The sequence below is a fragment of the Cynara cardunculus genome (assembly GCF_001531365.2).
Source record: "Cynara cardunculus var. scolymus isolate 2C chromosome LG 7, CcrdV1, whole genome shotgun sequence".
Classification (NCBI taxonomy): domain Eukaryota; kingdom Viridiplantae; phylum Streptophyta; class Magnoliopsida; order Asterales; family Asteraceae; genus Cynara; species Cynara cardunculus.
In genome coordinates, this window is record NC_037534.1 from 2,152,764 (window position 1) to 2,178,963 (window position 26,200).

At 35.8% G+C, this 26,200-nt stretch overlaps 3 protein-coding genes and 1 non-coding gene across 7 annotated transcripts; 2 read left to right on the forward strand and 2 right to left on the reverse strand.

The window, feature by feature from the left end:
* The first annotated feature begins 1,560 nt into the window (after positions 1-1,560).
* On the forward strand, positions 1,561-5,468 carry LOC112515654. The gene is made up of 3 exons (XM_025122560.1): positions 1,561-1,720; positions 2,413-2,648; positions 3,522-5,468. The coding sequence occupies exons 2-3, from the start codon at positions 2,415-2,417 to the stop codon at positions 5,466-5,468; spliced, it is 2,181 nt and encodes a 726-aa protein (XP_024978328.1). The 5' UTR covers positions 1,561-1,720; positions 2,413-2,414.
* A 1,636-nt stretch (positions 5,469-7,104) lies between these two features.
* TRNAQ-UUG lies at positions 7,105-7,176 on the reverse strand. The gene has a single exon. It is a non-coding gene; the product is annotated as a tRNA-Gln (tRNA).
* Positions 7,177-8,486: 1,310 nt separating this feature from the next.
* On the forward strand, positions 8,487-13,973 carry LOC112515986 (tRNA (guanosine(18)-2'-O)-methyltransferase). Of its 2 annotated transcripts, none has more exons than XM_025122983.1 (6): positions 8,487-8,666; positions 8,751-9,240; positions 10,208-10,346; positions 10,449-10,510; positions 12,716-12,854; positions 13,603-13,973. In XM_025122983.1, the coding sequence occupies exons 1-6, from the start codon at positions 8,543-8,545 to the stop codon at positions 13,735-13,737; spliced, it is 1,089 nt and encodes a 362-aa protein (XP_024978751.1). In that variant the 5' UTR covers positions 8,487-8,542; the 3' UTR covers positions 13,738-13,973. The 2 variants fall into 2 exon arrangements, with proteins under 2 accessions (XP_024978751.1, XP_024978752.1); XM_025122984.1 differs by having other exon boundaries at positions 8,506-8,666; positions 8,757-9,240.
* A 956-nt stretch (positions 13,974-14,929) lies between these two features.
* On the reverse strand, positions 14,930-24,543 carry LOC112515276 (probable ubiquitin conjugation factor E4). 3 transcript variants are annotated; one of them, XM_025121990.1, is made up of 18 exons: positions 24,155-24,245; positions 23,533-23,868; positions 23,052-23,256; positions 22,221-22,372; positions 21,813-22,089; positions 21,286-21,438; positions 20,999-21,202; positions 20,441-20,553; positions 20,224-20,341; positions 19,324-19,413; positions 18,444-18,647; positions 18,264-18,359; positions 17,754-17,876; positions 16,786-16,878; positions 16,512-16,676; positions 15,934-16,023; positions 15,197-15,359; positions 14,930-15,098 (listed from the first exon to the last, which is right to left on the reverse strand). In XM_025121990.1, the coding sequence occupies exons 2-18, from the start codon at positions 23,802-23,804 to the stop codon at positions 15,055-15,057; spliced, it is 2,562 nt and encodes an 853-aa protein (XP_024977758.1). In that variant the 5' UTR covers positions 23,805-23,868; positions 24,155-24,245; the 3' UTR covers positions 14,930-15,054. The 3 variants fall into 3 exon arrangements, with proteins under 3 accessions (XP_024977758.1, XP_024977757.1, XP_024977756.1); XM_025121989.1 differs by having other exon boundaries at positions 23,533-23,895; positions 24,155-24,234; XM_025121988.1 differs by having other exon boundaries at positions 23,533-24,543.
* Between the last annotated feature and the right edge of the window lie 1,657 nt (positions 24,544-26,200).

Sequence of the window (26,200 nt, forward strand, 5' to 3'; positions counted from 1 at the left end):
TAAACATATATTATATATCAAATTAATATATTAAAATATGAAAAAAAAAGATTTAATTTATATATATATATATATATATATATAGTTGGGTTCACGTGAGACCAAGAGTTTTTTCGTGAGACCCGTGAGACCAATTTATGTTCATTGATCAACTTTATAAGCTAATGATCTAATGGTCCAAAGTTGCACGGTGACAATTTTGTAATTATTGAGAAGTCTCGTGGCAATTTTGTGATTATGAATGTTGAAATTGTAGATCTAATCCAAAGGTTGAGAATTGGTCCTATGGGTCTCACGAAAAAACCTTGGTCTCATATGATCCCAAGTCTCTCTCTCTCTCTCTATATATATATATATATATAGAGAGAGAGAGAGAGAGAGAGAAGTGAGTTATTATACAACCTCTTACATTTGTACAACCAATACAACTCAACATCAACTGTTTGATGAATATATATTTTTATAAAAGTTTTGATTGTTTTCTAATATAAAATATTGATGATAATTAATGAACCTTATTTATCTTCCATAAATATTTAAATCATAATAAATAAACTATCATGATTTCTATAAATATTTCAATTTATTGGGTTGCATTGGTTGTACAAATGTGATGGGTTGCATTTGAAACAAACTCTCTCTCTCTCTCTCTCTATATATATATATATGTGTGTGTGTGTGTGTGTCGTTGGGTTCACGTGAGACCAATATATTTTCATGAAACTACTTTTTTACACTTAAACTTCACATCAAAACATTGTGAAGGTTCAACTTCTTTTACTTTTACTACGTTTTGTTATGAAGTTTCAAAAATAAAAAAATAATTTCACAGGTCTCACAAAAACATGTTGGTTTCACGTGAATCCAATCATATATATTTAGAATTTAACCTTTTTTTTTTAAAGTGGAGATTGGAAGAAAAAAAAATTAAAATGGTAAATGTCAAAAAATTCTGTATTGACACTAAAAAACATAAAAGTTGTGGAGGAATCCAAAAGCAATGAATGATAGGTGACATATAGATACATATATACATACATAATTCTGTATCTATATCTATATCTATATCTACGATTTTCCCCAAACTCCATAACCATTTTCTTAAATTCTTTTCTAGATTATACTTTCCAAATGGGAAATTCAATGAATAATCGAATCACAACAATCTACGTGCAATTAAATATCAGAGAAAGACGACATATTGACAAATTTCAACTCATTCTACCCATGGCTTCTTGATTTCTAGAGAGAGAAAACCAAAGAGATTTTGAGAGAGAAGATAGGGATCTATCTTATCTGGGATCTCTCTTTTTCTCGTATCTGTTTTGATCACAAAAAGTGGACCAGCCGATCGGAAATTTTCTTCCTTTTTATCGTTTATGGAAGCCATCACAGAGCTCGATTATCGGCGTTGTTTGATTGTTCACTTCGAATTTCGCAATTTCTGACAGAAATCGATGTTCTTCAGCCGAGGATTCTTACGATTTTAGCTGAGAATTAAAAGTGTATGAGGTGGATTCTTCTCTAAATCTCTTAATTTTTACCGTTTTTATTGTTTTATGATTCGATTAACTCTAGAAATTAATTTGCTGTTGGTTTGATTTGTGATTATTTCTCATTTTCTAGCCTTAATCGCAGTCTGTTCAATGTTTGCCGATTACAACTGTTTCTGTGCATCTGTTGATTTTTAAACTACTGTTTTCATGCATCAAAAAGCAAAGTGAACATCAATCCTTTTTGTTTTTTTGTGATAAAAGTTTTTGATATCTGTTAACCTTTTTAAGAATCTGGTTACATATCTCTCTGAGCTCAGATTTGTTACCTACTTGCAAGATTAGAAGCAATGAACTTTGAGCATTAGCGTGATTTGATGATCATCATTGAAGAACACGTTGAACTAATTATGATTTGGATTGATCGAGTTTTAAAACCATCTTACTCGCCTTTTTCGTTACAACTAATCGTTTTTCGCAAGAAAAACGATGAACAAACACTATATTTTGCGAGATTGAGTAATTTCGGACTAAAAATGGTCAAATAAGATGGTTTCTTCTGTGTTTACAATCACTATAATTTGTCCATAATCATTGTTATAATTATAAGTTAGATCATGTTTGGTAAAAACTAGCCGATAAGTTATACGACAATGAAAAGTGATCTAAAATGACATTATAGACTAATTACTTAGAAAAATACCAGGGGTATAATTGGAAAAAAAGTGGAAAAAATCTCTCCGAGCATTATTGAAATGCTACTTCTAGCTTACTTGAAATGCTACTTTAAGTAGTATTTCAAGAAGCTAGCTTATGGCTAACCAAACGGGACTTCTTCAATAAGCTTAAAAAAATGAGGTAGCTTATGGGCCTTACTTTGTTCTGATATGAATTGGTTTGTTTCTTGATCTGGTTGCAGAAATGGGAGCCAAAGTGCAATCCAAGACACATTTTCCCGGTTCAATGATGGATCTAAACAACGGTTTTTGCAATGGTGTCTGGGACCTATATCACGATGACAAAAGTCGCATGATTTCTGGCCCCGGAAACAGTCAGCATTTCGATTATTTTCTAACTAGGCAAGCCACGGATGGATATGCTAAAGAACAAATTAGGCAAACTATCTTGAAGCATGAATCGATCTTCAGGCATCAGGTCCGGTTTCTTTGTCCATTTTTAGCATCGATTTGTATTGCTATTGCTTACTTATATCTAGCTTTTCAAATCTTAGCTTATTTGTTCCTTTTTCCACATTCACATACCTCTCGCTAGCTGGGTGTCTTCTTAGAAGCAACCACTCTACTCTTTAGGATAGAGGGTAAGTCTGCTTACATCTTACCCTCAGGCCCCACCTCCGCCGTTTGCTTACAACTTATCCCCGACCCCACCTCCGGCTATAGCAATATCTGTATTGCAATGGTTACTTCATATCTAGCTTTTCAAATCTTAGGCTCTTAGCTTACATGTTTTGTTCACTTTCACACACTTCTCACTAGCCGGGGTTTTCTCGGAAACAACTGCCCAATTCTTCAAGGTAGATGCCAGGTCTGCTTATATCATACCCTCCTGACCCCACCTTCGGCTATAATGATATTTGTATTGCTATTGTTTACTCATATCTAGCTTGTCAAATCTTAGCTTATCTGTTTTTTTTCACTTTCATGCACTTCATACTAGCTCGGGGTCTTCTCGGAAATGACCTCTTTACTCTTTAGCATCTAACCTCACTTTCATGCACTTCATACTAGCTCGGGGTCTTCTCGGAAATGACCTCTTTACTCTTTAGCATCTAACCTCACTTTCATGCACTTCATACTAGCTCGGGGTCTTCTCGGAAATGACCTCTTTACTCTTTAGCATCTAACCTCACTTTCATGCACTTCATACTAGCTCGGGGTCTTCTCGGAAATGACCTCTTTACTCTTTAGCATCTAACCTCTTGAATCTTGAACWTACAMKWTCTGTGATGTTCTTGAATATACTTCTGTTTTGAAGTTTTCGTGTTATCAACGTTTTCTTGCATTCCAGCTCCAAGAACTACACCGGCTGTACAAAAGGCAGAGGGATTTGATGAATCCGGTGCTGCCAGAAACATCAAATTTGGGTCGTTTTCCAAGTCAAGCATCGTCTAGTTTTTCTCTGGTGGGCTCGGCTTTTAGTAGAGCATCTACCTCAAAATGCGACGTTTCTGAAAGAAAAGTGATCGATTTAGAATTGCCTGCTGATGTAGAAGAGAAAGTAGGAAATTTTCACAGTTTGAGCACGGAGAAAGTGTTTAATTTGGCAGATTTGAATGAACCGATCCAGATAGAGGAGACGGATTTTTCAGCATCTGTTAGGAATAAGAACAGTATAGACTGTTTTGCAGATGAACCACAAAAGCGGGATTCGGCTGCAAAAAGAACGATATTTGGCGTTGAAATCTGCGGAAGAAACCACACCCCGTCTTTTGATTTTCTGCGGGCACCCACTTTTCGCTCTTCCAATCCTCAATCGAGCTCGATCAACCCTGAGCCATCCTTAGTTTTACCATGGAGAAACACTACTTCTTTGGGTCAGAATGGTACAATTCTTCATCATAACCATTGGCTCGGCTCCGGCTCCTCTGATTCAATGAGGCAAAACCCGAGTTCTTTTGCAGGCAATTTGTCATCAAGATTGATGACAAATTCAAGACCTGTAGGTTTTCTAAATGGTATCAAATCCAAAGATCCGGTATCTGATAACCTTGAAGAAATTTGTGTTAGCGAAAAACGTAAGTTTATGGACATGTGGAAGAACCGTGAAACCCCTGCACAACGGCTGTCTTCTTGGCTCGTGGCAAAACCATGTTTGCAGAGTGAAGAGATGAACGGAAAAGAAACGAGCGTTTATCCTATTAACCTGGACTCGTTGCAGAACCATTCTCAGCAGTTTTTCAAGAAAGCCGAAATGGCAGAGGGTAACGATCCACGGGAGTTCAAGAAGGTAAAAACCGACGATTCCCAGAGCTTTTCCAAGATTCTTGGAGTCCCCATTATCGATTTACAGAACTCAGAAGATTTGGTCACGAAAGAGACTGATTACGACCCCAAAGTTGAAGATAATGGCGGGAAAAACTGCATTTCGGATATTGATTTAAACTTGTCTCTTGATGAAGAAGATGCTCCTTTCCTGGGATCCGTTGTCAAGATTGCTACAATGGAGATAGATTTGGAGGCTCCAGCAGTTCTTGAATCCGAAACCAATTCTCCAGAAATGGATTCCGAAAATGGTTCCATGGATGATCATTTCGAGCTCGATAAGGCTGCAGCTGAAGCTATCGTATCCATTTCATCATCTAAGGTTCGAGATTCTTGCCACCCACCTCAAGAACCATCCGCCGCCACTTTGATGTGGTTCGCGGTGGTGATCACGTCTGACGGGTTCAAGAAAAGTTCAATCAAAATGGATCAAGAATCCATTCCTGAAGGCATGGATGACTTTGAGTTCATGACATTAAAACTTCGAGATTCTGATGAAAGTTACGAGAATTATAAACCAACGATCGTCGAGGAGGAGAAAGAAAAAGAAGAAGAAACGGGTTCGTTTTCAAAACGGACACCGAGAAAGGGGCAAGGAAGGAGGGGAAGGCAAAGGAAAGATTTTCAGAAAGATATACTGCCAAATATCATTACGTTATCTCGGCGGGAAGTGACGGAAGATCTTCAAACGTTCGAAGAAGCGTTTTCCAGTATCGGTGTTTCTTGGCAGTCTAGTTTATCGAAAAGGAAAGCTGCTGCTAGAAACGGTAGGAGCAGGCGGCAGTTAATGGCGGTAGACACCTCTTCTAAGCTACCGCCGCCGCCACCGGGGGCGGTGGTTGTTGAGCAGACGGTTTGTAGGGAGGTTGCGTTGGAGAAAAGTCTCGGCGGGTGGGGGCGGAGGACGCGTCGGCTACCGCGGCAAAGATGTGGAAATGCTGGTAATCATCATTCTTTTGCTTTGAAGTGTTGAATAGAGATCTTCTTGTTGTTGCTGGCTTTTCTTGTGTAGCCATTGTTGTGTATAATTTATGCAGACTGCTTATATATCAATGTCTCTTCTACAACTGATCTAATAACTAACTTGTTTCTTTTTTCCTTTTATTCGTTTAGGCTCTGTTTGTTAGCAACTTAATGAGACTCATAACTTATTCGATGAGCTATAAATGATTGTTTGGTAGCAGATTAATGATATAGAAAATGACTTTATCAGTAAGCTTCTAAAAGAGAGCTTTATGTAAAAGCCAAGTTTTTTTTTCCTTCCAAACCTGACCCTCCTAATTAAAAAACACGCACCTTCTAGAACAAAAATGGAAGCTATATGCCTAAGAGGCATAATAAGGTAAATGAGAGATGCTATTCTTACCAGGTAAAAAACGCTTACCAACCATCCACTTTAATGGCCGAAAATGTTACCTGATAAGATAAGTGAGAGTGGTGACTTTTGCCGATAAGATTTTGATAAACAATCCATTGGTTAAAAAATAATCCATCTTAGGGGCCGTTTACCAAACGCTTACCTAGGTAAGCGTTTATCAAGTCACATTACCTTACTGGATGAATATGGTAAAAACCAAGAATCTTACCCGGTAAGAGGGAGACAAGAACCAAAAGTCTTACCCGGTAAGTGAGTGCGACAACTCTTACCATAGTAAAGCGCTTACTGGGTAAATTGTTGCATACAATGCCGTTTTGGTGGACAAAAGTCTTACTCGGTAAGTAAGTGGTAGTTTTAAATTTTACTAGTAAGCGCTTACCGGGTAAGTGTTTGGTAAACGGCCCCTTACTCTTTTTTTCTGAATTTTACAAATAATAAAATAAATATTTAAAAAAAATCTTAAATATAAATTTTATTTAGATTTACATCATTAATATTTATCTCATAAAACTGAAAATAAAAAATGGAATAAAAGATTTTGACAAAATTGAGGATATTTTTTCTAAAATAAGTGATTTTTCAACAACTATCAAATCAAATAATTTTGTAGTAATTTGGGAAAAGTTGATTACCAGTAATTTTAACCGGTCTCATATGAAACCCGTTATTAAGAACACCCATGTGATAGAACATTTTTTGGCTTACTCAACGGTTGAGACTAGCAGAGCAGTTGGTCCAGGATTGAACCCAAAACCTGCCTTGCACTTGGACAAAGTCAACCCATCATGTTACCAACTAAGTTGCCGTTTACCAAACGTTTACCTGGGTAAACGCTTACCAAGTCATATTAAGTTGCCGTTTACCAAACGTTTACCTGGGTAAACGCTTACCAAGTCATATTAAGTTGCCGTTTACCAAACGTTTACCTGGGTAAACGCTTACAAAGTCATATTACCTAACCGGATGAATATGGTAAAAACCATGAATCTTACTCGGTAAGTATGAAAAAATAACCAAGAGTCTTACCTAGTAAGTGAGGGCGACGACTCTTACCACGGTAAACCGCAGCATACAATATCGTTTTGATGGACTAAAATCTTATTCGATAAGTAAATGATAATATTAAATTTTACCAGTAATTGTTTATCGGGTAAGTGTTTCGTAAATGACCCTTAAAAATATAATTCCAAAAAACAAATCACTATTGCTGGTAAAAAAAAATGGAGCAAAAAGGTCCTACCGGGATTCGAACCCAGGTCGCTGGATTCAAAGTCCAGAGTGCTAACCACTACACCATAGAACCCTTGGTGTTCATTTGTTCCATTTGACTTTTAAGAACCTTTTTAAATTTAATGGCTTTTTGCCATCCAATTCTAATTACCTAACTGATAATTGCTGAATGATTTAATACAAAATGATTAAGTGATCTGAATGATTAATAGACTCTAATAATACAATGCAAAATGAAATATAATTGTTTAGTAAATGTTTACAATGAAATTAAGATGCTGAATGGTTAAGAGAGACACATGATACAAAATCATTCAGAAGTTTTTAAAACCATTAAGTGACATTTTTTTGTCAAACATAATCCACCTCTTAACGATTCAGAAACTGCCTCTTAATGGAACTATTAAGAGGTAACAAACAACCCTTAAATGACGGAAAACTGAGTTCCCGTTTGGTTCGTATGATTTAGAGGAATTTGGAATTCAATTCCATTCAAACCGATTTTTGTTTTAAAGAATTTCCCAGATTTGAAATCCCACATACAGATTTTTGAAATTCTATGGGTGGCTTGTTGGTATTTCACGGGATTTCATAGGATTTATGTGTGATAATGTTTTTAATCCTACAGACTAAACACACCAAAAATTCCAAATCCCATGAAATCTAAATTCCTTAAAACCATTTTATCAAACCAAACGTACCCCTTGAATATTGCAATTACCAGAGGTTTCCATTGTTTACGACTCCAAAAGAAAGAAATGTATTCAATTCACTTTACTTAAGGATTTAGAGTTCAATACGACATTGTCATTGAACGATGTGCTTGTCATGAGGTGTCGGTTTATCAAATGTTTATTCGGTTAGTGTTTATCGAAATTTACTTACTTTACTGGAAAAAATGATACAGATCGAAAATCTTACCCTGTATTCCTGTAAGAGTAATGTCAAGGATTGAAAATCTTATTTGGTAAATGAGGGTGATGACTCTTATTCGGTAATGCTTACTAGGAATATTGTTGTATATGATACTGTTTCGATGGATTAGAATCTTACCGAATAAGGTAAGCAATAGTGTAGACTACTAACGGTAACTGTTTGGATGAACGGGGCCTACATATGTATAAGAGATAAATAATATTTTATTAAATATATTGAATATTTTGGGGATAAATTGCATGAAAAGTAATGCATTATAACTTGATTCCTATTTTGATTAATGTACTTTCAAAACTTCCGTTTTGATACCTAGGATGTAAAGTTTTAAACATTTAAGTACCCGAGTAACCGGTTGAAGCATTAACCGGTTACCATGCTGATGCGATATCCAACTCAATATTATTTCCTATTTTGTGATTTTATGGCGTCACCACCACCACTGATCGGTATTCGTTTATCCTCTCTCTCCGCCGTCATCTTCACCGCAGAGAACACACACAGACATGAATACCTGCAAATTCCTCCGCCGCTGTTCTCTTTCCTGTTTAGATTTCAGTACAACACGCATCAAAACTTCTACACCATTGTTACACTTTTCCTGCCACCACCGTCTCTCTCGCAACCAAGGTGAACGTCAAATCTCTTCTTCATTCTCATCCTATTTCGTAATTGATTTCGTTTATAAATTCATCCTCTCAATTTGAATCGAAGGTCTAGGGTTTAGGCTTAAACCCTATCCGAATTTCTCAAGAGCATATGTATCCATTCGATCTGCCGTTTCGATTGAATCCACCGATGCTGGTTGTACATCCCCGGAGGAGGAAGAAGAAGAAGATGATGATGATGAACGACCTACTGTTAGAGATTTAATATGGAGAAACACCAATGATGATGTTTCCAGTTTCATGAAGATGGAACGAAGGACGAATGGACCTCAATCGAATCGTTGGTTTCCTTATTTGGATCAATTCAAAGCTGGAAACACATTTTTGAGTAGCCGAGAGGTGTTGGATGCGGTTGATCCTTCGTTAATGGATCTTAGGAAGGAGAGATTTATGAATGTTGTGAATAATCGGACGTATTCTGTGTGTTTGGTGGTGGAGGGTTTATCAGATGCAGGGAATGTTTCTGCTGTTTTCCGATCAGCAGATGCTTTAGGGTTTCAGTCTGTTCATGTGGTGTCGCTCGACAGCCGGAAAAGGTGTTAACCCAATCTGAGGTGACTTAAACTTTGATTTTATGCATCTTGATTAATATGGATGCACCTTTGGTAGAGAATTGCAAGTATTTTGAGAATTCGAGAACCAATTATTCATGTTTTGATGATGAACGTTGTTGATAGATTTTCATGATAAAAATTAGGGAAATCTACTGAAAAAGCCAACTCATACCTGCCATCTATTCTTTATGGTCACATTTTCAACAAATTGACCGGAGATTATGCAAGTAGCATTTATGCAACTTGCTTAATCTACTTTTGCAATATAAGATTCAGGAAAATTAGACATCAACGCAAGTTGCGTAAGTGCTACTTGCTTAATGTCTACTTTTTGCTTGTCCATGTAGACATAATGCAAGTAGCACTTATGTAACTTTTGTAATGTCTACTTTTTCTTAATGTTATATTGAACAAGTGGGTTACAAAAGTTGTATAAGTGTCGCGTAATTTCCAACTATTTTGGTCAATAAGTTGGAAAGGTGGCTATAAAATGAAGAGGGGGTTTCAAATTGATTATTTTGGACAGTTTTTCCAATAATTATTCATGAATGAAAGTACATTATATTCATGATGAAAATGCTATCATATCATGAATTATGAAAACACTTAGATCTTCATGATTATTCAGGGTTATTAATCATGAATAATATGTAAAATAGTTGGTTCTTAGCTTCTCATGGTTCTCATTTAAGCTTCCCCTGTTTTTTAATAGAGTTAATGTTATCAAAGAAGTCTTTTAATTTGTTGTTTTAAATGACATATCTTGATTCTCCATAGAGAGCCATACAACATTACAACTACCATGGCTTCTAGTAAATGATGATATAGTGCTTGTTTATTCACTTGGCTTTTAAAAAAGAAGCTATAGTTTTCGCATCATCTTTGGAAATTGAAATTAGTACCATTGGTTATTTTGATGAATCTGAGAAAAGCCATCTCCATCATGTAGGTATAGAGAGCATCGTCATGTTAGTATGGGGGCCGAGAAATGGTTGGATATTGAGCTTTGGGATACCACTAAAGAGTGCTTCGAAGTTTTGAAGTCGCGTGGCTATCGCATTGCTACAACGCATGTGGGAATAGAGACGGTACCTATGAATTTGATATATTCTTCTGCTACTTAAATGTATAATCCAAAACTGTGGTGAATGTATACGTGATGGACTCTGGTCTGTTTGGCTATTTTACAGGTTTCTGTTTATGATATGGATTGGTCGTGCCCCACTGCTATCGTCGTTGGAAATGAGGGCAGGTATTAAGTACGTCTTTTTTGTTGTTGTGTTCTGTTATTATGTCTTGTTGCCTCCTTCATGAAGGCTATAATTGGCAATCATAGATTAAGGGGCCATTTACCAAAAGCTTACTGGTTAAGCACTTAACTGCAAAAGTCACCACTTTCACTTACCTTATCGGGTATCACATTCTCTTCCATCAAAATGGAATGTTGATGTTGGTAAGTGGCTTTTACCCAATAAGAGCTTACCGGGTAAGAGTCTTATCCCTCATTTACTGGGTAAGATTCTCGGTCGTTGCCATGCCTCTTACTGTGTAAGATTCTCGGTCCTTGCCATGCTTACCCGGAAGGTAAGTGACACACGGCAAACGCTTACCCAGAACAGCCCCTAACTTATTTTTTGAGCTTATTAGAAAAAAAACCGTTTTGTAAGCAATAAACTAGCTTTTTGAAAACTAAAGAGCCTTTGGCCTAGCGGTATCCGGGCCTTTGGCCTTCATGGGAGGTCAGGTGTTCAAACTTTACCAAAGGTGAGGAGGGTGTGTGAGTTTATTTGTTGCATTTGCCATATATAAATATTATATACTTCAAAAAGAAACTAGCTTTTTGAAAAGCTACTTTTTTTTTTTTTTTTTTTTTTGGGTAAAGTGGACGGAACCCCGGAAAACTAGCTTTTTGAAAAGCTACTTTAGATAGCTTATTGGGGCTTTTTTCCCCACATTTTCCAATTTTGCCCCTTATATTTTCCTATTAGGTCATATTACATTTTCATCCGACTTATCTGCTTGTTTTACCAAACATGATTAGTTTATCAGCTAGCAGACTAGCAACTAGCTTATTAGCTAGTTTTCCAAAATGGAGAAAATATAGATTTTGGGGATTTTGGATATGTTTTTTGCTCCAACAGATTCTCCAAAACCTTTCTCCAGAATGGAGAAAGTATGAGAGAAAGTGTAAAAATCTCTAAATTTGGAGAATACCCCAAAACTGATTATCAATGGGAGATATTTTTTAATATCTTTCCATCAACAGGAAACTTTGAAAATAAATATTTAGAGAGATAATATTTTATTATGAAATATTTTAATAACATAATCAATGTTGTAATCTCCAAAATGGATAAGCTGTTGGAGTTGAATGTATTTTTGTTTTAGAGATTTTGAAGTTCCGTTCTCCAATTTGAGAAATTTTAGATAATTTGTTGAAGATACTCTAAACCAAATGAGGCAAGCCCAATATATCCCACATATCCCATCTCGAGGTGGGTATGGGGAGGATAAGATGTATGTAAACATGACCTCAAGCTTCAGTTCGGTGTTAAATTGAAAGGGCGTGCAGTGGCGGACCCAAGAATTTCCTTGAGCAGGTGCACCTTTAAGGTGTATCAAAGGTCCGCAAAATCGCGGTTTGAGTTGGGGAGAGAGTCACCGCTGTTTGATCTAGGGAAAAGTCAATTGTGTCGATTTAAGGAATAAAATACATTTAAAAAAAAATGGAATCGACCTTGATCTTTCAAATAAATATGTGTTGCCTTGAAAATGAGAGAAGAAGCGATAATTTTTAAGATGAATTGACATCGGGAAGGAAAATAGACCAGGAAAAAAATAATAGAATCAAAATGGGTTACCTGGGAATAGTGGTAGTAATGCTTATATTTGTACTTGAAGATTCTGACTATATTTTTGCTGTTAATGTTTTCAGAAATAGTCTAAAATTAAAAGATAAAAAAGTAAACATTCATTTAAAAGATTCAAACCCGTAATCTCTTATATATAAATATATAAAATGGTAATCCAACTATGCCACCCATGTTTAATTTTTGTTAAGATTTGGTCTCAAAGTATTTAAGGGCACCCCTCAAAATTAAACAGGTGCATGTTCAGACGGCTATATTTTTCTCTTGCAATAATCGAGTGAGCGGGTGCACGGTAGCCCGCTCAACTCCTAATAGGTGCGTCCCTGACGTTGTGTACCGCTAGGCCGAAGGCCTCAGTTCGAGTCTCCTGAGGGCCAGTCAGATATTCCTGGCTGGTATCTTGAGGGCCCCATGGGATTAGTTGAGGTGTGTCCAAGCCGGCCCAGACACCCACGGTTACCCTTTTTTTTATCTTTTCTGAAGAGGTTATCTAGTGATTATTGATACTATGGCCTCCAAAATCTTTGTTTTAGAATATAAATCTACTTTGGATATCTTGATCGTAATTCTAATGGTCGTTATTACAGCGGGATTAGTGAAGAAGCTTTGAAATTGTCGGACATGCATTGTAGTATTCCGATGAAAGGGATGGTGGACTCGTTCAACGTCTCTGTTGCTTCCGGGATCCTAATGCACCATGCCGTCTGTGATAGAACTTTGCGGTTGGTAAGAATCTTGAACTATTTGTATCTTCAGAAAATTTCCGACTAGATTTTTTTTTGAAGTATATAATATTTATATACAACAAATACTCATCCACACTTTGGGACAAAACATGACATAACAAACTGGTTGTCCCACGTGTGGTGCGACAATTAAACTGAGGGGCTGTTTGGTCGGTTTTCCATTAAGTCCTGTATGGATAATAACATATGTTTGGATTAATTTGTCTGTATAGATTGGGGAAGTTTTTATTTGGGAGTTTTTTCATAGCTGGAAGAAGCGTGTTTTTTAATTGGAAAGGGCAGGTTGGAAAAAACTTGACTTTCTGCATAAAGCTACACTCTATATCATTAAGCCACTACCAAACAATCATGTATAGCTAACCGAATAAGCTGCGAGTTTCATTAAGCTGATCAAGCTGCTAACAAACAAACAGGCCTTGACCAGACAGGACTGAGTGGCCTCACCAAAAAAGGCGGAACAAAAATAGCAAGAAATGACAAGATTGACAAATTACTAAACTACCCATGTCAAACTAAAATACTAAAACCTCCATGACTCTTTCACTTGCCTACCTTATTCTCGCCCGTCCAGTTCATTCCGGTCATGTTTGCGCACACCTCTCTTTCTCTGAAAATGCTTTTGATCTTGCAAATTTGACTCTTTTTTTTTCCCGCATTTTGCAAAAACAGTGGTTGGTTTTCTACAATGGTTCTAAAAAGTCGATCACTCAGATGTTTTTTACATGCAGGGTGGTCACGGTGATCTAACGCCAAAAGAGAAGCAAATATTACTTGCGGAGTTTTCTCTACGGCATAGCAGGAGTTCGATCAGCATTGCTCATGAGTATGCAAAGCGTAAGATTAGAAGTGAATCCGAACTTTGACAAAAGAAAATCTAATCATTGGATCAAACGAATCCATTGAACCCGTGTGAAGTGGGATCTACGGAGGGTAAAGATTTACTCAGCTTTTCTCTATCCCAAGGGGTAACGAGGTTGTTTCCATGATCTAATTCGTCAAATAGTACACTATATGTGAGCGATTTTGGATTGATATACTTTTCTTTGGGCTCGAAAATGGTATGAATCTGGAACCGATACAAGATGTTTGGTTACATGTCATATGCAAATTTCAAGACTGGCATAAGGCCTTGGACTTGCTTGTTTTGGGATCGGGGACTGCTTGGAGACCGGTGGTCTGTTTGGTCTGGTCTGGCCTGGCTTGATGATTTCATTGTCCGGTCCAAATGGATTGCTCTTTTCTTTGACCCATCTTTATCGGCACCAGTTAGGACGAATTGGAGCAATTTTTGGCACGAGCAATCCCGGTTGAACCATTTTTGGCTCGAGATTGAGACTTTTTCTAGCCAGGACTTTTGTGATCAAGACTACTTTCATGTTTGGCACGACATTAAATTGGAGCATGATAGGACTGAGTGGGATAAAATTGCACATTTTTTGTCCCATTAGTAAAACAAAAACTAGGAGATAAGATACGATTAGTAAATTACTTAATTATCTATATCTATATTAGATTAAAACCCTAAAATCTTCCAAATTTCAGGTGCCTACTTTAGAGGCTGTTTGATTGGTTTTTCATTAAATCATTTATGAATAAAACCATTTATTTAATCTGGTTTTTCATTAAACTATTTGTTTAGATTAATCTGTCTATATAGATTGATAAAGTTTTTGTTTGGAAGAGTTTTCTAGAAAGACATGATTGGAAAAAAAAATACGGTTTTCTATATAAAGCTTCTCTTAGAAGCTTATTGAATAAACGATTTTCTATATTATCACTGCTACCAAATAGTCATGTATAATTGACCGAATAAGTTGTAAATCCCATTAAGTTCATTACGTTGCTAACAATCATACTCCACTTACCAGCCCTACCAGACTACACGAGACATATATGCAATTTAGTTTACCTCATTCTCAATTCCTTCACCTGTTTACCTCATTCTCGAAAGCAACTTCACGATTTGGCTCTACCTCTAGATCAATGAAAAAACCCAACATATAAAACCAAATTCTGTAATCTAACACGAAACAAATCGTCACAACACATGGATCATTCAATCGTACCAAATGCAACTTGATTTAACACGAAACAGAAACGTCACAACGAGAGGATTATTCAATCGTACAAAATGCAACTCGATTCGTTTCTGTTCTTAACATCAAACGTAGCCTGAATGTCTATAATATAATTTGAAATTTTACAAGTTTCAAAAAGAGGAACCCTGTTTCAATATCAAGCAAGCAACTGGATGATGCTAATAAATACAAGAAAAATACAGTCTAAAAAAACCTACTTCCTAATCAATCAGAGGCCTCGTACCGTCTGGTGATTGAATCGAAGATTTCGAGCTGCTTTGCATACTCATCTCTTCATTCTGTTGCTTCCGCTGTTGTGATCTTACAAATTCTTCGATTTTCTGCTTCAGTTCTGTGTCGGGAATCAGCATATCTGGTGTAAGATGTGAACGATTGAAAGGATCCGTCTGCAATTTAATACCATCGTCAAAAAATGACGTGAAACCATAAAAATCAAGGGCAAATTGGTCTGATTCTTCAAACCTTCCATTTTGGTGCCTCAGACGTGATATCTTAAACACTTGGACCAAAGTCAGTTTCGTTTTCATGCATTCTCAAACGTATAAACTAGATACTTCAATGTTTGAGATGTCACATATGAAGTACGAAAATGAAAGGTTTTAGAAGTATGTTCATGCAATTTGCCCCGTAATCAAATTGACCAAATGTTCGGAATGAAAAGGTGAAAAGATATAAAAGATTTAAGGGCAAATTGGTCCGATTTTTCAAAACTTCCGTTTTGGTGTCTCAGTAGTGATACTCAAACATTTAGATCAAAGTATGTTGCATTTTCATGCATTCTCAAATGTAAACTAGATACTTAAATGTGATGTCACATTTAAAGTACCAAAATGAAGCATCTGAAAGTGCGTTACACAAAATAGGAATATGACCAAAGTACATTGCATTTTCATGCAATTTTTGCCCCGTAATCAAATTGACCAAATTTCTGAAGAATAAGTGAAGATATAAAGATTTTACAGCGTCACTTAGGAGATGTCTCTGAATCACCGGTCGGTCTACTATGATTCTTGAAGAGGGTAAAATGACTGGATCTTTCATCAGAGTATACTGCAGTTTCCACATTCATATCTCGATAAGATGCTCTTGATTTATTCAAAATAGTTAGAGTCTAGAATGAGGAACCAATGATTCCATGCATTATTCATGATGAATATAACCCTTGATAATCAAAGATTATTCATCAAGAATATCATGCATTTTGATTATGAATAATTACCACGACATTCATCATGACTAAAGCATGAATAGTTGGTTCCTAAGTTCTCAAAATATTTATGGTTTCAAAAACCAACAATTCCATGTATTATTCATGATCAATAACCATGAATACTATTCATCATGAATACCATGCATTTTCATCCTGAATAACATGCAATACTATTCATCCAGAATACCATGCATTTTCCTCATGAAAATCATGTAGTTTCATCATAAATATCATGCATTTATCATGAAATAAAGCGTGGATAATTGGTTTCCAAGTTCTCAAAAAATTTATGGTTCTCACTTGAACCTGCCTTAAACCGGCAAGTTACCTGGATTGGATCAAGGAATTCATCTGGAATGTCTCCGAGAATAGCTTCAGCATCCAAGGCTTCGGATGCTGCAGCTTTAGCCTTTTTACCAAGATCATCAAACGCCTGTATAATTCTTGGATCTTCACCGATCCTTCTAAGAACATTTGCAGCTTCTGTGAATAACTGCAGAGAGGATCCATAATGACATCAAGGGATCTTTCTATGGGCCACGAAACAGCTTCGGCTTGTTGTTTAACAATGATGAAAACTACAAAAGTATCTACTACAATACCTGGTCGTTGTAGGACCGTCCATCCTTTGTAATGGCAGCTGGGAAAATGTCCTCATTATCACCCCTTGCCAAATGGACATATATGTTGACGATCTTCAAGATAAGAAAATAATTAGAATTTGCAGATATTATCATATGGCTATGTTGTAAAAGATCTACACATGAAAATGATATATTTAGACCATGTTTGACGACCATAAGCTAGCTTATTTTTTGAGCTTGTTCAAAAGGTCATAGTTTGGTTAGCCATAAAGACTACTTCAAGTCGTGTTTCAATAGGCTCCAGGTTTTTTTCCGCTTTATGCTCTTTATACTTTCCCAATTAATTTTTTAACATGTCCTTTAAGGTCATTTTACATCGTCATCTTAGCTTATCAGCTAGTTTTTTTTACCAAACATCACTAAGTTCATTAGAGCTACCAACTAGCTTATTAGAGAATCTCCAACAGATTCTCCAAAATTGCTCCAAAACGGAGAATCAAAACTTAAAATCTCCAAAAAGTATTACATTCAACTCCAACAGATTCTCTATTTTAGATATTACAACATCAATTATATTATTAGAACGTTTTATAATGTAATAAAATATTATTTCTCTCCCATACACATCTAACATCAACGTTACTTATTGGTGGAAATATAATAAAAATTTATTTCTCATGGTAATCATTTTTTGGGAAGTTCTCCAAATTTTGGGAATTTCACTCTCTCATGCTTTCTCCATTTTATAAAAAAGTTTTGGAAAATCTGTTGGAGCAAAATTTTGCCCAAAATCTCTAGTTTCTCCATTTTGGAGAGTCTGTTGGAGATGCTCTTAACCTACAACTAGCTTTTACCTTGTATGCCACGCATAGCCTTACATGCACAGAAATTCTTGGTTCCCATATCTCATATTGAATCAATGATCTAAATAAAATATGTAATGCAGAATAATTACTTGATAAAAAAGATACTATGAACACACAAACCTGCTTTAGCAGCTGTTTTGGGCGAAACTCGTATTTTTCCGGATCTTTCAAGCTTAAAGATTTCCTCTGGGGGCCCACAAGTTGTAGAAGAAAGTAATTTAACATGCTCGCAACTCTTTCAACCTGCAAAAGAAGCAATCACGATTAAAAGCATGAACTTTGTAAGCCAAGAATGAGAGAAATTTGAGGGGTAAATTGCATGAAAATGCAATATACTTGGGTCTGATTCCTATTTTGCATAAGGTATTTCCAAAAGCTTCATTTCAGTACCTCAGATGTGATATCTCAAACATTTAGACCAAAGAACGTTACACAAAATAGGAATCAAACCAAAATATGCTACATTTTCATGCATTCTCAACCCTCAGATGTAAAACAGGAACCTAAATGTTCGAGATGTCACATCTGAGGTACCAAAATGATGGTTCTGAACGTACGATACACAATTTAGGAACTAAAACAAAGTAATCGATGAGGTTTTGGGCGGAAGCACCGGAATAGAAAATATACCATTTCCGGTAGCAAGAAAGGAGCCGTAATTTGCTCTGTGGTGAAAGCCAGCATGCTCACATCTTCCATAGCCAACTTCATGTCGATCCTAATAATCTATATAAAGAACAGCCATAATCTCCTTCTTAATATGTATTCATAAAAACAAATATATTTCAAATGGGTAGAGAAAAGACAAACATTTTCTTGAGAGTGGAAAAGTCTAGTTCTCTCCTGCCTCTCTTGTGCTGGTCTTTGTTCCCATTCGGCTGTGTTAGACATCTCAGCTTCTAGCTCTTTGAGTTCAAGTATCTTGTTGAGACTTTCGTCAAGAAGAAAGATACTATCGTTGATTAGGAAGTTCAAGAAGTTCAAATAAACACCCTTTTCCTCTTCTTTGGCAATCTGGAACAGAGAACCCCATTAAACGAATACAAGTAAATTGTTAATACCAAATGAAACGAGCCCATTTAATCCCACCCGAAGGTGGGGAAGATGTACCCACCCCTAACCTCAACTCTAAAGAGTAGAGCGGCTGGTCCTGGACACCCCAGCCTAAGCAAGGGGATGTTTGGTTGGTTTTCCATTAAGTCGTGTATGAATAAAACTGTCTGTGTGGATTAATCTGTCTGTATAGGTTGACAAAGTTTTTAGTTGGGTTTTTTTCATAGATGGAAGAAGCCTGTATTTTTTTTAATTGGGAGGGAAAGGTTTGAATTTTTTTTGGCTTTCTGCATAAAGCTCCCCCTAGAAGCTTACTGAATAAGACACTTTCCATATCATTAAGCCACTGCCAGACAGTCATGTATAGCTGACCGGATAAGCTGTGAGTCTCATCAAACTCATTAAGCTACTAACAAACAGGCCCTAAATTGTTAATGAGTTGCACAAAGTATTTATAAGTAACCAAAGTGCCATTAGATCACTGGTACGCGGGCTACTGGTAGAGCCCAGCCTCCTAGAAGGTCAAGGGTTCAAACCTCACCGTGAGGATTTAGGAGTGTGCGTGAGTATTTCCCGTACATAAATAAATATTATATACTTAAAAAAAGTAAGTATAAGTAGCAACACTCGAAATTACCTGTTTCCAAGCATTCTGGTGGACAGGAACCTGCCAAAGGTACTCTAGAAGTTCGGCGATGTTATGCCGGATGTTAAACTTATCATAGAACTGCACAACATTCAGAAGGCGGAACTCATTCTTTAGCTTCTCAACATAGCACACGCACAAATTTCAACATCTAATTCATTAGGGGTTTTATTGTATAGAATGGAACAGGCTACTTGTCTAATACTTCAAGATAAGCCGCAACAAGTTGAAAGAAGTATATAGTTCGATTCACAAACTTTTTAAACTTCATAAAGGGACCGAAACACATTTCAAAATGAGACGCATAAAAAGGAATACTTCCCCCGTCCAAAAATAAATGTCCACAATGAAAAATATATAGTTTTGGAAATGTCTAATTATTACACTTTTTAATTAACTATATGCAAATTTTGGCCTTGATAATAGAGAGAGTAATGAACTTCTTCATCTCATAGTTAAGGGTAGAATTGGAAAGTAGACACTTTAAGAGTGGACAGTGGACAGTGGACACTTTTTCTGGGACAAACTAAAATAGAAACGTGGACACTTATTTGGGAGGGAGGGAGGGAGAGAGCAAGTTGTTCTCAAATCTATCCCAAGAAAAAGTATTTGACACTTTCCCTTTTGAAATTTCCCATGAGAATTGCAACATTCCTTTTTACATAAAAATCCATGTTAAGAATACTATTTTATTGTTTATTATCATCATCGACACAAATATATTGGTGGTATTGATTCAATCCCGCAGATTCCTATCTATGTCTTTAAAGTGCACTTTAGATAGCTAAGAATATAATCAAACATTTTACTTAAACAACACGCCAAGACATTATGATTTTCATTCCCCCAGGCCGGGGGGAATTAATCATGAACCTTTGGGGAAACAATCACCTGTGTGTGGGAGCCTGTGAATTCGATATCGACATAAAGTTTGAGAAGATTTTTCACAAGATACTGGACTGAGAGTTGGTGCCCCTCAAAAAGTGAACTTGTGACAGACGATGAGCCACTGCATGCACAAGATGTAAGAGACCATAAGTACCCAATTATGTTCTGCATATCCATACTAGAAGTATCTGAATTTGGGTGAATTAAATAGATAAAATACCTCCTACGAGGCATCCAGCAGTTCAGGACTTCAACCATTTTTGCTCTTAAATAGGGATTTCTAATGTACTCTGGACTTGCCATGAACATGATGATAAAGTTCATAAAATCATCCTGCCAAGATAGATGGAGAAAACTGCATAAGCAACAGAGATGGTGCTGAAGAAGGCACAATAATCCGCATCTCCTCCAAAATGGAGAAAAAAGTGATTTGGGAGTTTTTAGGCTCTTTTTTGCTCCAACAGCTTCGCCAAGAACTCTCTCCAAAATGGAAAAAGTAGGAGAGAAGAAAAAATTCTACAAATTTGGAGAATCCTCCAATATTAAATGGAGGGAATGACTTATCTATCCTTCCCCAGAAAAAACTTCCCAGCTTGCCAATAGAACTAAATGGAGGAAGACAGAATGACCTTTTTTGTATTATTGAATATTTTAATAACTACTGTTGGAATCTTCAAAATGGAGAAATCTTGGGAGTTAAATGTAATTTTTTGGAGATTTTTACTATTGCTTCTCCATTTGAAGAAAATAATGGAGAAACCATCGGAGATGCTCTTACCAGCTTGACACCATCCAAAGCTCGGGGGATTCGAGAAGCAAAAATAAGCAACTCCATGACATCTTCCACAAAGTGCTCAGGCATACATGCGAATTCCAAAGGACAAGATTGTGGCAGCGGCATTTTGAAACCGCCTATACGACCTACCAACCAAACCACCATTAACTGATAGAAAGATAGTGCCTGTTGAAGAAGTCCCCCATCCTAAGATACAGAAAGACAAGTATAGTCTCATTAATCTAGCTTAAAAGGATTTAAGCTCACATAAAAAGAGAAGAATGGATTACCCTCAGAATCTGAGCTTCGTAACATAGTTTCTCCTGTGTAAATGCTTCGATTTCCTTCTCGAGTCGAGCAATGTCCTGCACCAGTCGAGGTGAAGGTGCTTGCTCCTGCATGGTCTTTAAGGTCGATAGACTATCCTCACATCTCGAGATGTCCTGCAGATCAGTATACATACCCTTCTATAAACCAAACCAGACCAAACAAACTCAGTATATCCCACCTGAGGTGGGGTCTGCGGAGGTAAGATGTATGCAGACCGGACCTCTACCCCAAAGAGTAGAGTGGTTGTTTTCGTGAAGACCCCCGACTTTTGAGAAGGGTATACATACCCTTTTGTAAATCAACACCAAACCAAACAAACCCAGTATATCCAACCTCAGAGAGTAAGATGTAAGCAGACCCTAACCTCTACCCCAGAGAGTAAAGCAGTTATTTCCGTGAACCGACTTGTGAAAAGTGTATGCATACCCTTTTATCAACCAAGGAATTCTGGGCTGGAAATAAAAACGGATACTCGCTTATGTATTACCTGCACAAGATGCTTGAAGTCGGAAAAAGCTTTCAGCAACCCCAAATTCAGGACCCTTGCAGTCATAAAGAAACATTCACAAATAAAAGAATAATTTGTAGAATCACGTTGACTTGAAGCCATGTTGTTATTCTGTAGCAGACCAGTGCCACTGCCAGAACTCGTAGTTTCTTGGGAATCTAGCAACATGTTTTCTCCACCGCTAGCACTGGTTGGGTTGTTTTTGTTCAACCATTCAGAAACTTCCTCCGAAGATGCATGAAGGGCAGTTAATTCTCTGTATTGAATTAAGAATCACAATCAAAATGATATTTTGATGATACAAGATATCACACATAATCTATGTCGGTTTAGGGATGTGGGGAGGGAAAGAGGGAAAGACACCTCTGCAGTCAACAAGTATCTTACTTGAAATCCAAACGCGAACCATAAAATACGTATTTAGGATCAATTTTGTCTTTCTTTGAGGAATTGGCGTCCAAAAATGGCTCGCATAGTCGAAGCATAACGGCACTAAGGTTCACGAACATGCCCGAACTAGCAGAAGATATTGGATCAACCTATCACCAATGGCAAGTTATCCAACATTAATAATAACAATAAAAGAGAGAGAAAAGCACAGGACCATATCAGGTCAAACAAATACTCCCTCCGACCCGAAATAAGTGTCCAAATTTCTATTTTAGTTTGTCGCAAAATAAGTCTACTTTGAAAAGTAAGTGCCTACCTTCCAATTCTACCCATAATCATTATATCGAGAAATTCACAACTTTCTCTATTGTTTAGGGTAAAATTGTCATTTAGGTAATTAAAAAAATTAATAGTTGTACATTTTTAAAAATGTATGCCTTTTTCATCGTGGACGTTTAAGAATTAAGGCGGACAAAAATACAGTTCCACTCTATCTTGTATTCTTATAAAAGATGCCAATAAGTATTCTCTTCGAGTCTCATGCTAAATTAGAAATTGCATTTACAAAAAGTTATCAAATACAGGGTTTTATTAATGTGACGGTCAACAATAGCAACCAGCCAAAATAGTAGAAACTGTTCTTAAGAAGATTTCCATATTCAGGAATACCATGCTACAAAAGGTATCATATACTACAATTAAAAAGTAAAAATACAATTGGCTCGGCACGCAATCTGATAAATACTTTATGGTCAAGCATAAGACTTCACAACTTCCCATAGAGCTTGCTATTGCCTAGAAACAGCTATCCTCAAATAAATTGTTTACCTGGATATGAGCCCTTGATGCGTTTTTGTTGATCACTTCTGCAATATACTGGAGCACATTCTCTCGTGTGCTTGTGTTCTTAAGGAGGGACCTAAGAATTTCTGCCAGGCCATCATATAAGTTGTTCATGACGGTTTTAATTGTCGTGAATGATGATAAAAGGTCAGCAGGGCGTCGTGTAGATGATTCTGAGAAACACTGCTGGCTGCACGTTTCAAAGATATCAAAGTTTCATACAATCAATCTAAATATGCATGAACCAAACCAAACAGAACTAGTAAATCCCACCCAAAGGTAGGGTCTTGGGCTAAGATGTACACAGAACTTAACTCTGTCCCATGGGCAGAGAGACTGTTTCCAAGAAGACCCTCCGCTTGCATAATCAATCAAGAACATTATAAGAAAGGAAACTCATACAATAACGCCACGAGAATAACAAAAATCAAGAACATCATAAAGAGGAAAACAACTTCAAACTCACCCAACATCAGGCTGACCCTTGAAAATAGTTTGATCAGGAAGAGCACTAACATGAAAAAATGGACCCAAGATGCTTGTCATTTCAATAACCCGTCCGTTCAAATACGCACCTTTAGGAATCCACCATTGATGGTTCACTAAAGCTCTAGCACCAACTGGAAAACTTATCAAGTACATCAAAGCCCTCAATGGCTGTTGAAAGTTTCCAAGAGCAGAACACTTGAGCACAATCCCTCTTAAATCCTCATACAACTGCTTCAGTATCGGCTCCATGGTATCATAATCAGAATCCCTAAATAACTCATCCAAAAATCCAGGAGGACAGGAGGCAACACCACTACTACCACCAAAAGCATCAAGTGAACTAGAAACCTCAGAGAAAATCAAAGGCAATAATGGCGAAACATTAGATTTAGTTCTTTCGGAATCAGGGAACATATCGGGATTGCCTAAGTGAATTCTACAATAAGAAACAGCCAGTTTCTTAGCTTGATTAACAACTAACTCCATCTGAGCCCTAACTGATTTATCTTTCATATTAGTGATCTTCTTCCCTTCTTCATGAGCGCGACGAAAAATCCCAATTAGGTATTGAAAAGGGGGTTCCGCAGAAGTGAAATTACCTGATAGACGATCAACAAGAACACGTTCCATTAAATCCCTAGAAAGTCTCAATTCTCCGCCTTCGCTCAAAATCTCAGCTGCCGTCATCTCCAAGTAAACAACTCGTGTATCATTCCCCATTGAATCGACTAGGGTTACAAGAAAGATTTTTCGTAGGATTATGTCCTCGATTTCCTCGGGCGATCGCTGCGGTTTTGCGGTCGTTGTGGACATCTCGATTTGAAGAAGACGGTGAAAATCGATAATTATGAAATTGGTCTGTATATATATATATAGATGGATGGAAGAACGATCAAGAAAAGTTCAGGAAACTCGTTTCTCCATTGTCAACAACAATCCTTATAGAGTAGACTTGTAAACACGAATCTATCGACTTCTAAAGCATACACAGACATATACTTGTAAATATATCAATATTATATTATAAATTATCATGTAAACACTTTTAAAAACAATTTTTTATGCACGAAGTATTGTTTATTGATGCATATTAAAACATTTGACAAACACTTTTAAAAACAATTTTTTATATACTTTATATTAATATCAGAAGAGTATTTGTGTAATACAACGAGATAAATATCAATTATAATATTTAATTTTTATTTTTTGTCTTTATTGATATAATGCGATTTTATATGGTTTTGAGAAAACGGTAATGTTTTATTTTTTTAATAAAATATAAATTTGAAAATAAACAAATCGATGTTAGTATCAAATTAACTATTTAATTTAGATTTAGTAATAATATAATTTTTTTCTAAAGATAATAATTAAACTTTCTGTTAGAACTTAATAATTATCTTAATTATATTTTAGTTTTTTATATTTAAAATGATGTTTATCATATATTTTATTATGTTTATCCGCAGTTAGTTACACGAATTCAAGCATGAAACTTTAGTAAGATGTACTCATGCATATCCTACTTGTAATCTTGAATTTCAAGTAATATACATCAATAAACAATATTTTATGCATAAAAAATTGTTTTTAAGAGTTTTAGTCAAATACTTTATAATATAGTATAGATATATTATTTAAAATTTAATATTACAAGCAAATTGTGTATAAATATAACTCATTACAACTCCATTTTTAAATTCTTATAACTAATTATAAATAAAAATAATCAAATATAAGATAAATCTTTCATTTTAAATATAAAAAATCTAAAATATAATTAAGATAATCAATTGAGTTCTAACAGAACCATTATCTTTATAAAATTTATATTGTTAAATTAAAAATAAATTACTTTGCTATTAGACTTAAATTAAATTATAATAATAAATTGAACTTAAAAAACTGTAAAAAGAAAACGAGAACTTTTAAATAATAATTTGATATTAATATCGATATATTTTTCAAAATTTTTATTAAAATTTCAAATTTACTTTTATTCAAAAGTAAAAACAATATCTTTCTCAAAACCACATAAACCGTATTATATCAATATAGACAAAAAATAAAACGAAACACTAAAATGAAAATGTATCTCGCTGCATTACACAAATACCTTTCTAGTAAATAAATATAGGCTGGTAACAATGGGTTTACGAAATTACGATGTTTTCTTCCTCCAAATTAATTAACTCATACAATAAATTAATATATATCAACAAAAATGTTTAAAACTTTACATCTTATGTATAAAAATAAAAATTCTAAAAGTATATTACCCAAAATATGAATCAATTAATGAAAAGATAATAAGAGGACAAAACTTGAAGCTTTACCTACTATCTATTTGTCTGTATGATAACAAGCACTACTTTGTTTGATTTTAATATATAATTTTTTGAATGTTTCGCACATGAACAATATTATATAAACACTGCATTTTCATTTATTTCATATGTGAAACAATACATGAAAATTGATTTGTATATGATTATACGTCTATATACATATTGCTCAAAAACCTCGATATTTTTATTCTTATACATGTGTTTGTGTCTTTTAATATGTGATCGCATAAGAACGATCGGATTTGATGGTTCTCACAAAGTCGAAGAGACAACGGGCATCCAATGCAAAGACGG

Bases quoted from the DNA above. Each gene is read 5' to 3' on its own strand.
- LOC112515654 (XM_025122560.1), top strand. From the start codon at position 2,415: ATGGGAGCCAAAGTGCAATCCAAGACACATTTTCCCGGTTCAATGATG. The intron at 2,649-3,521 runs GTCCGGTTTCTT...CTTGCATTCCAG, and splicing joins AATCGATCTTCAGGCATCAG to CTCCAAGAACTACACCGGCT.
- LOC112515986 (XM_025122983.1), top strand. From the start codon at position 8,543: ATGAATACCTGCAAATTCCTCCGCCGCTGTTCTCTTTCCTGTTTAGAT. The intron at 10,347-10,448 runs GTACCTATGAAT...GCTATTTTACAG, and splicing joins CGCATGTGGGAATAGAGACG to GTTTCTGTTTATGATATGGA. The intron at 12,855-13,602 runs GTAAGAATCTTG...TTTTACATGCAG, and splicing joins GTGATAGAACTTTGCGGTTG to GGTGGTCACGGTGATCTAAC.
- LOC112515276 (XM_025121988.1), bottom strand. From the start codon at position 24,368: ATGTCCACAACGACCGCAAAACCGCAGCGATCGCCCGAGGAAATCGAG. The intron at 18,360-18,443 runs GTTTGTCTTTTC...TTCTTTATATAG, and splicing joins TTTTCCACTCTCAAGAAAAT to ATTATTAGGATCGACATGAA. The intron at 16,024-16,511 runs GTAACTTGCCGG...TGGAAACTGCAG, and splicing joins AATTCCTTGATCCAATCCAG to TATACTCTGATGAAAGATCC.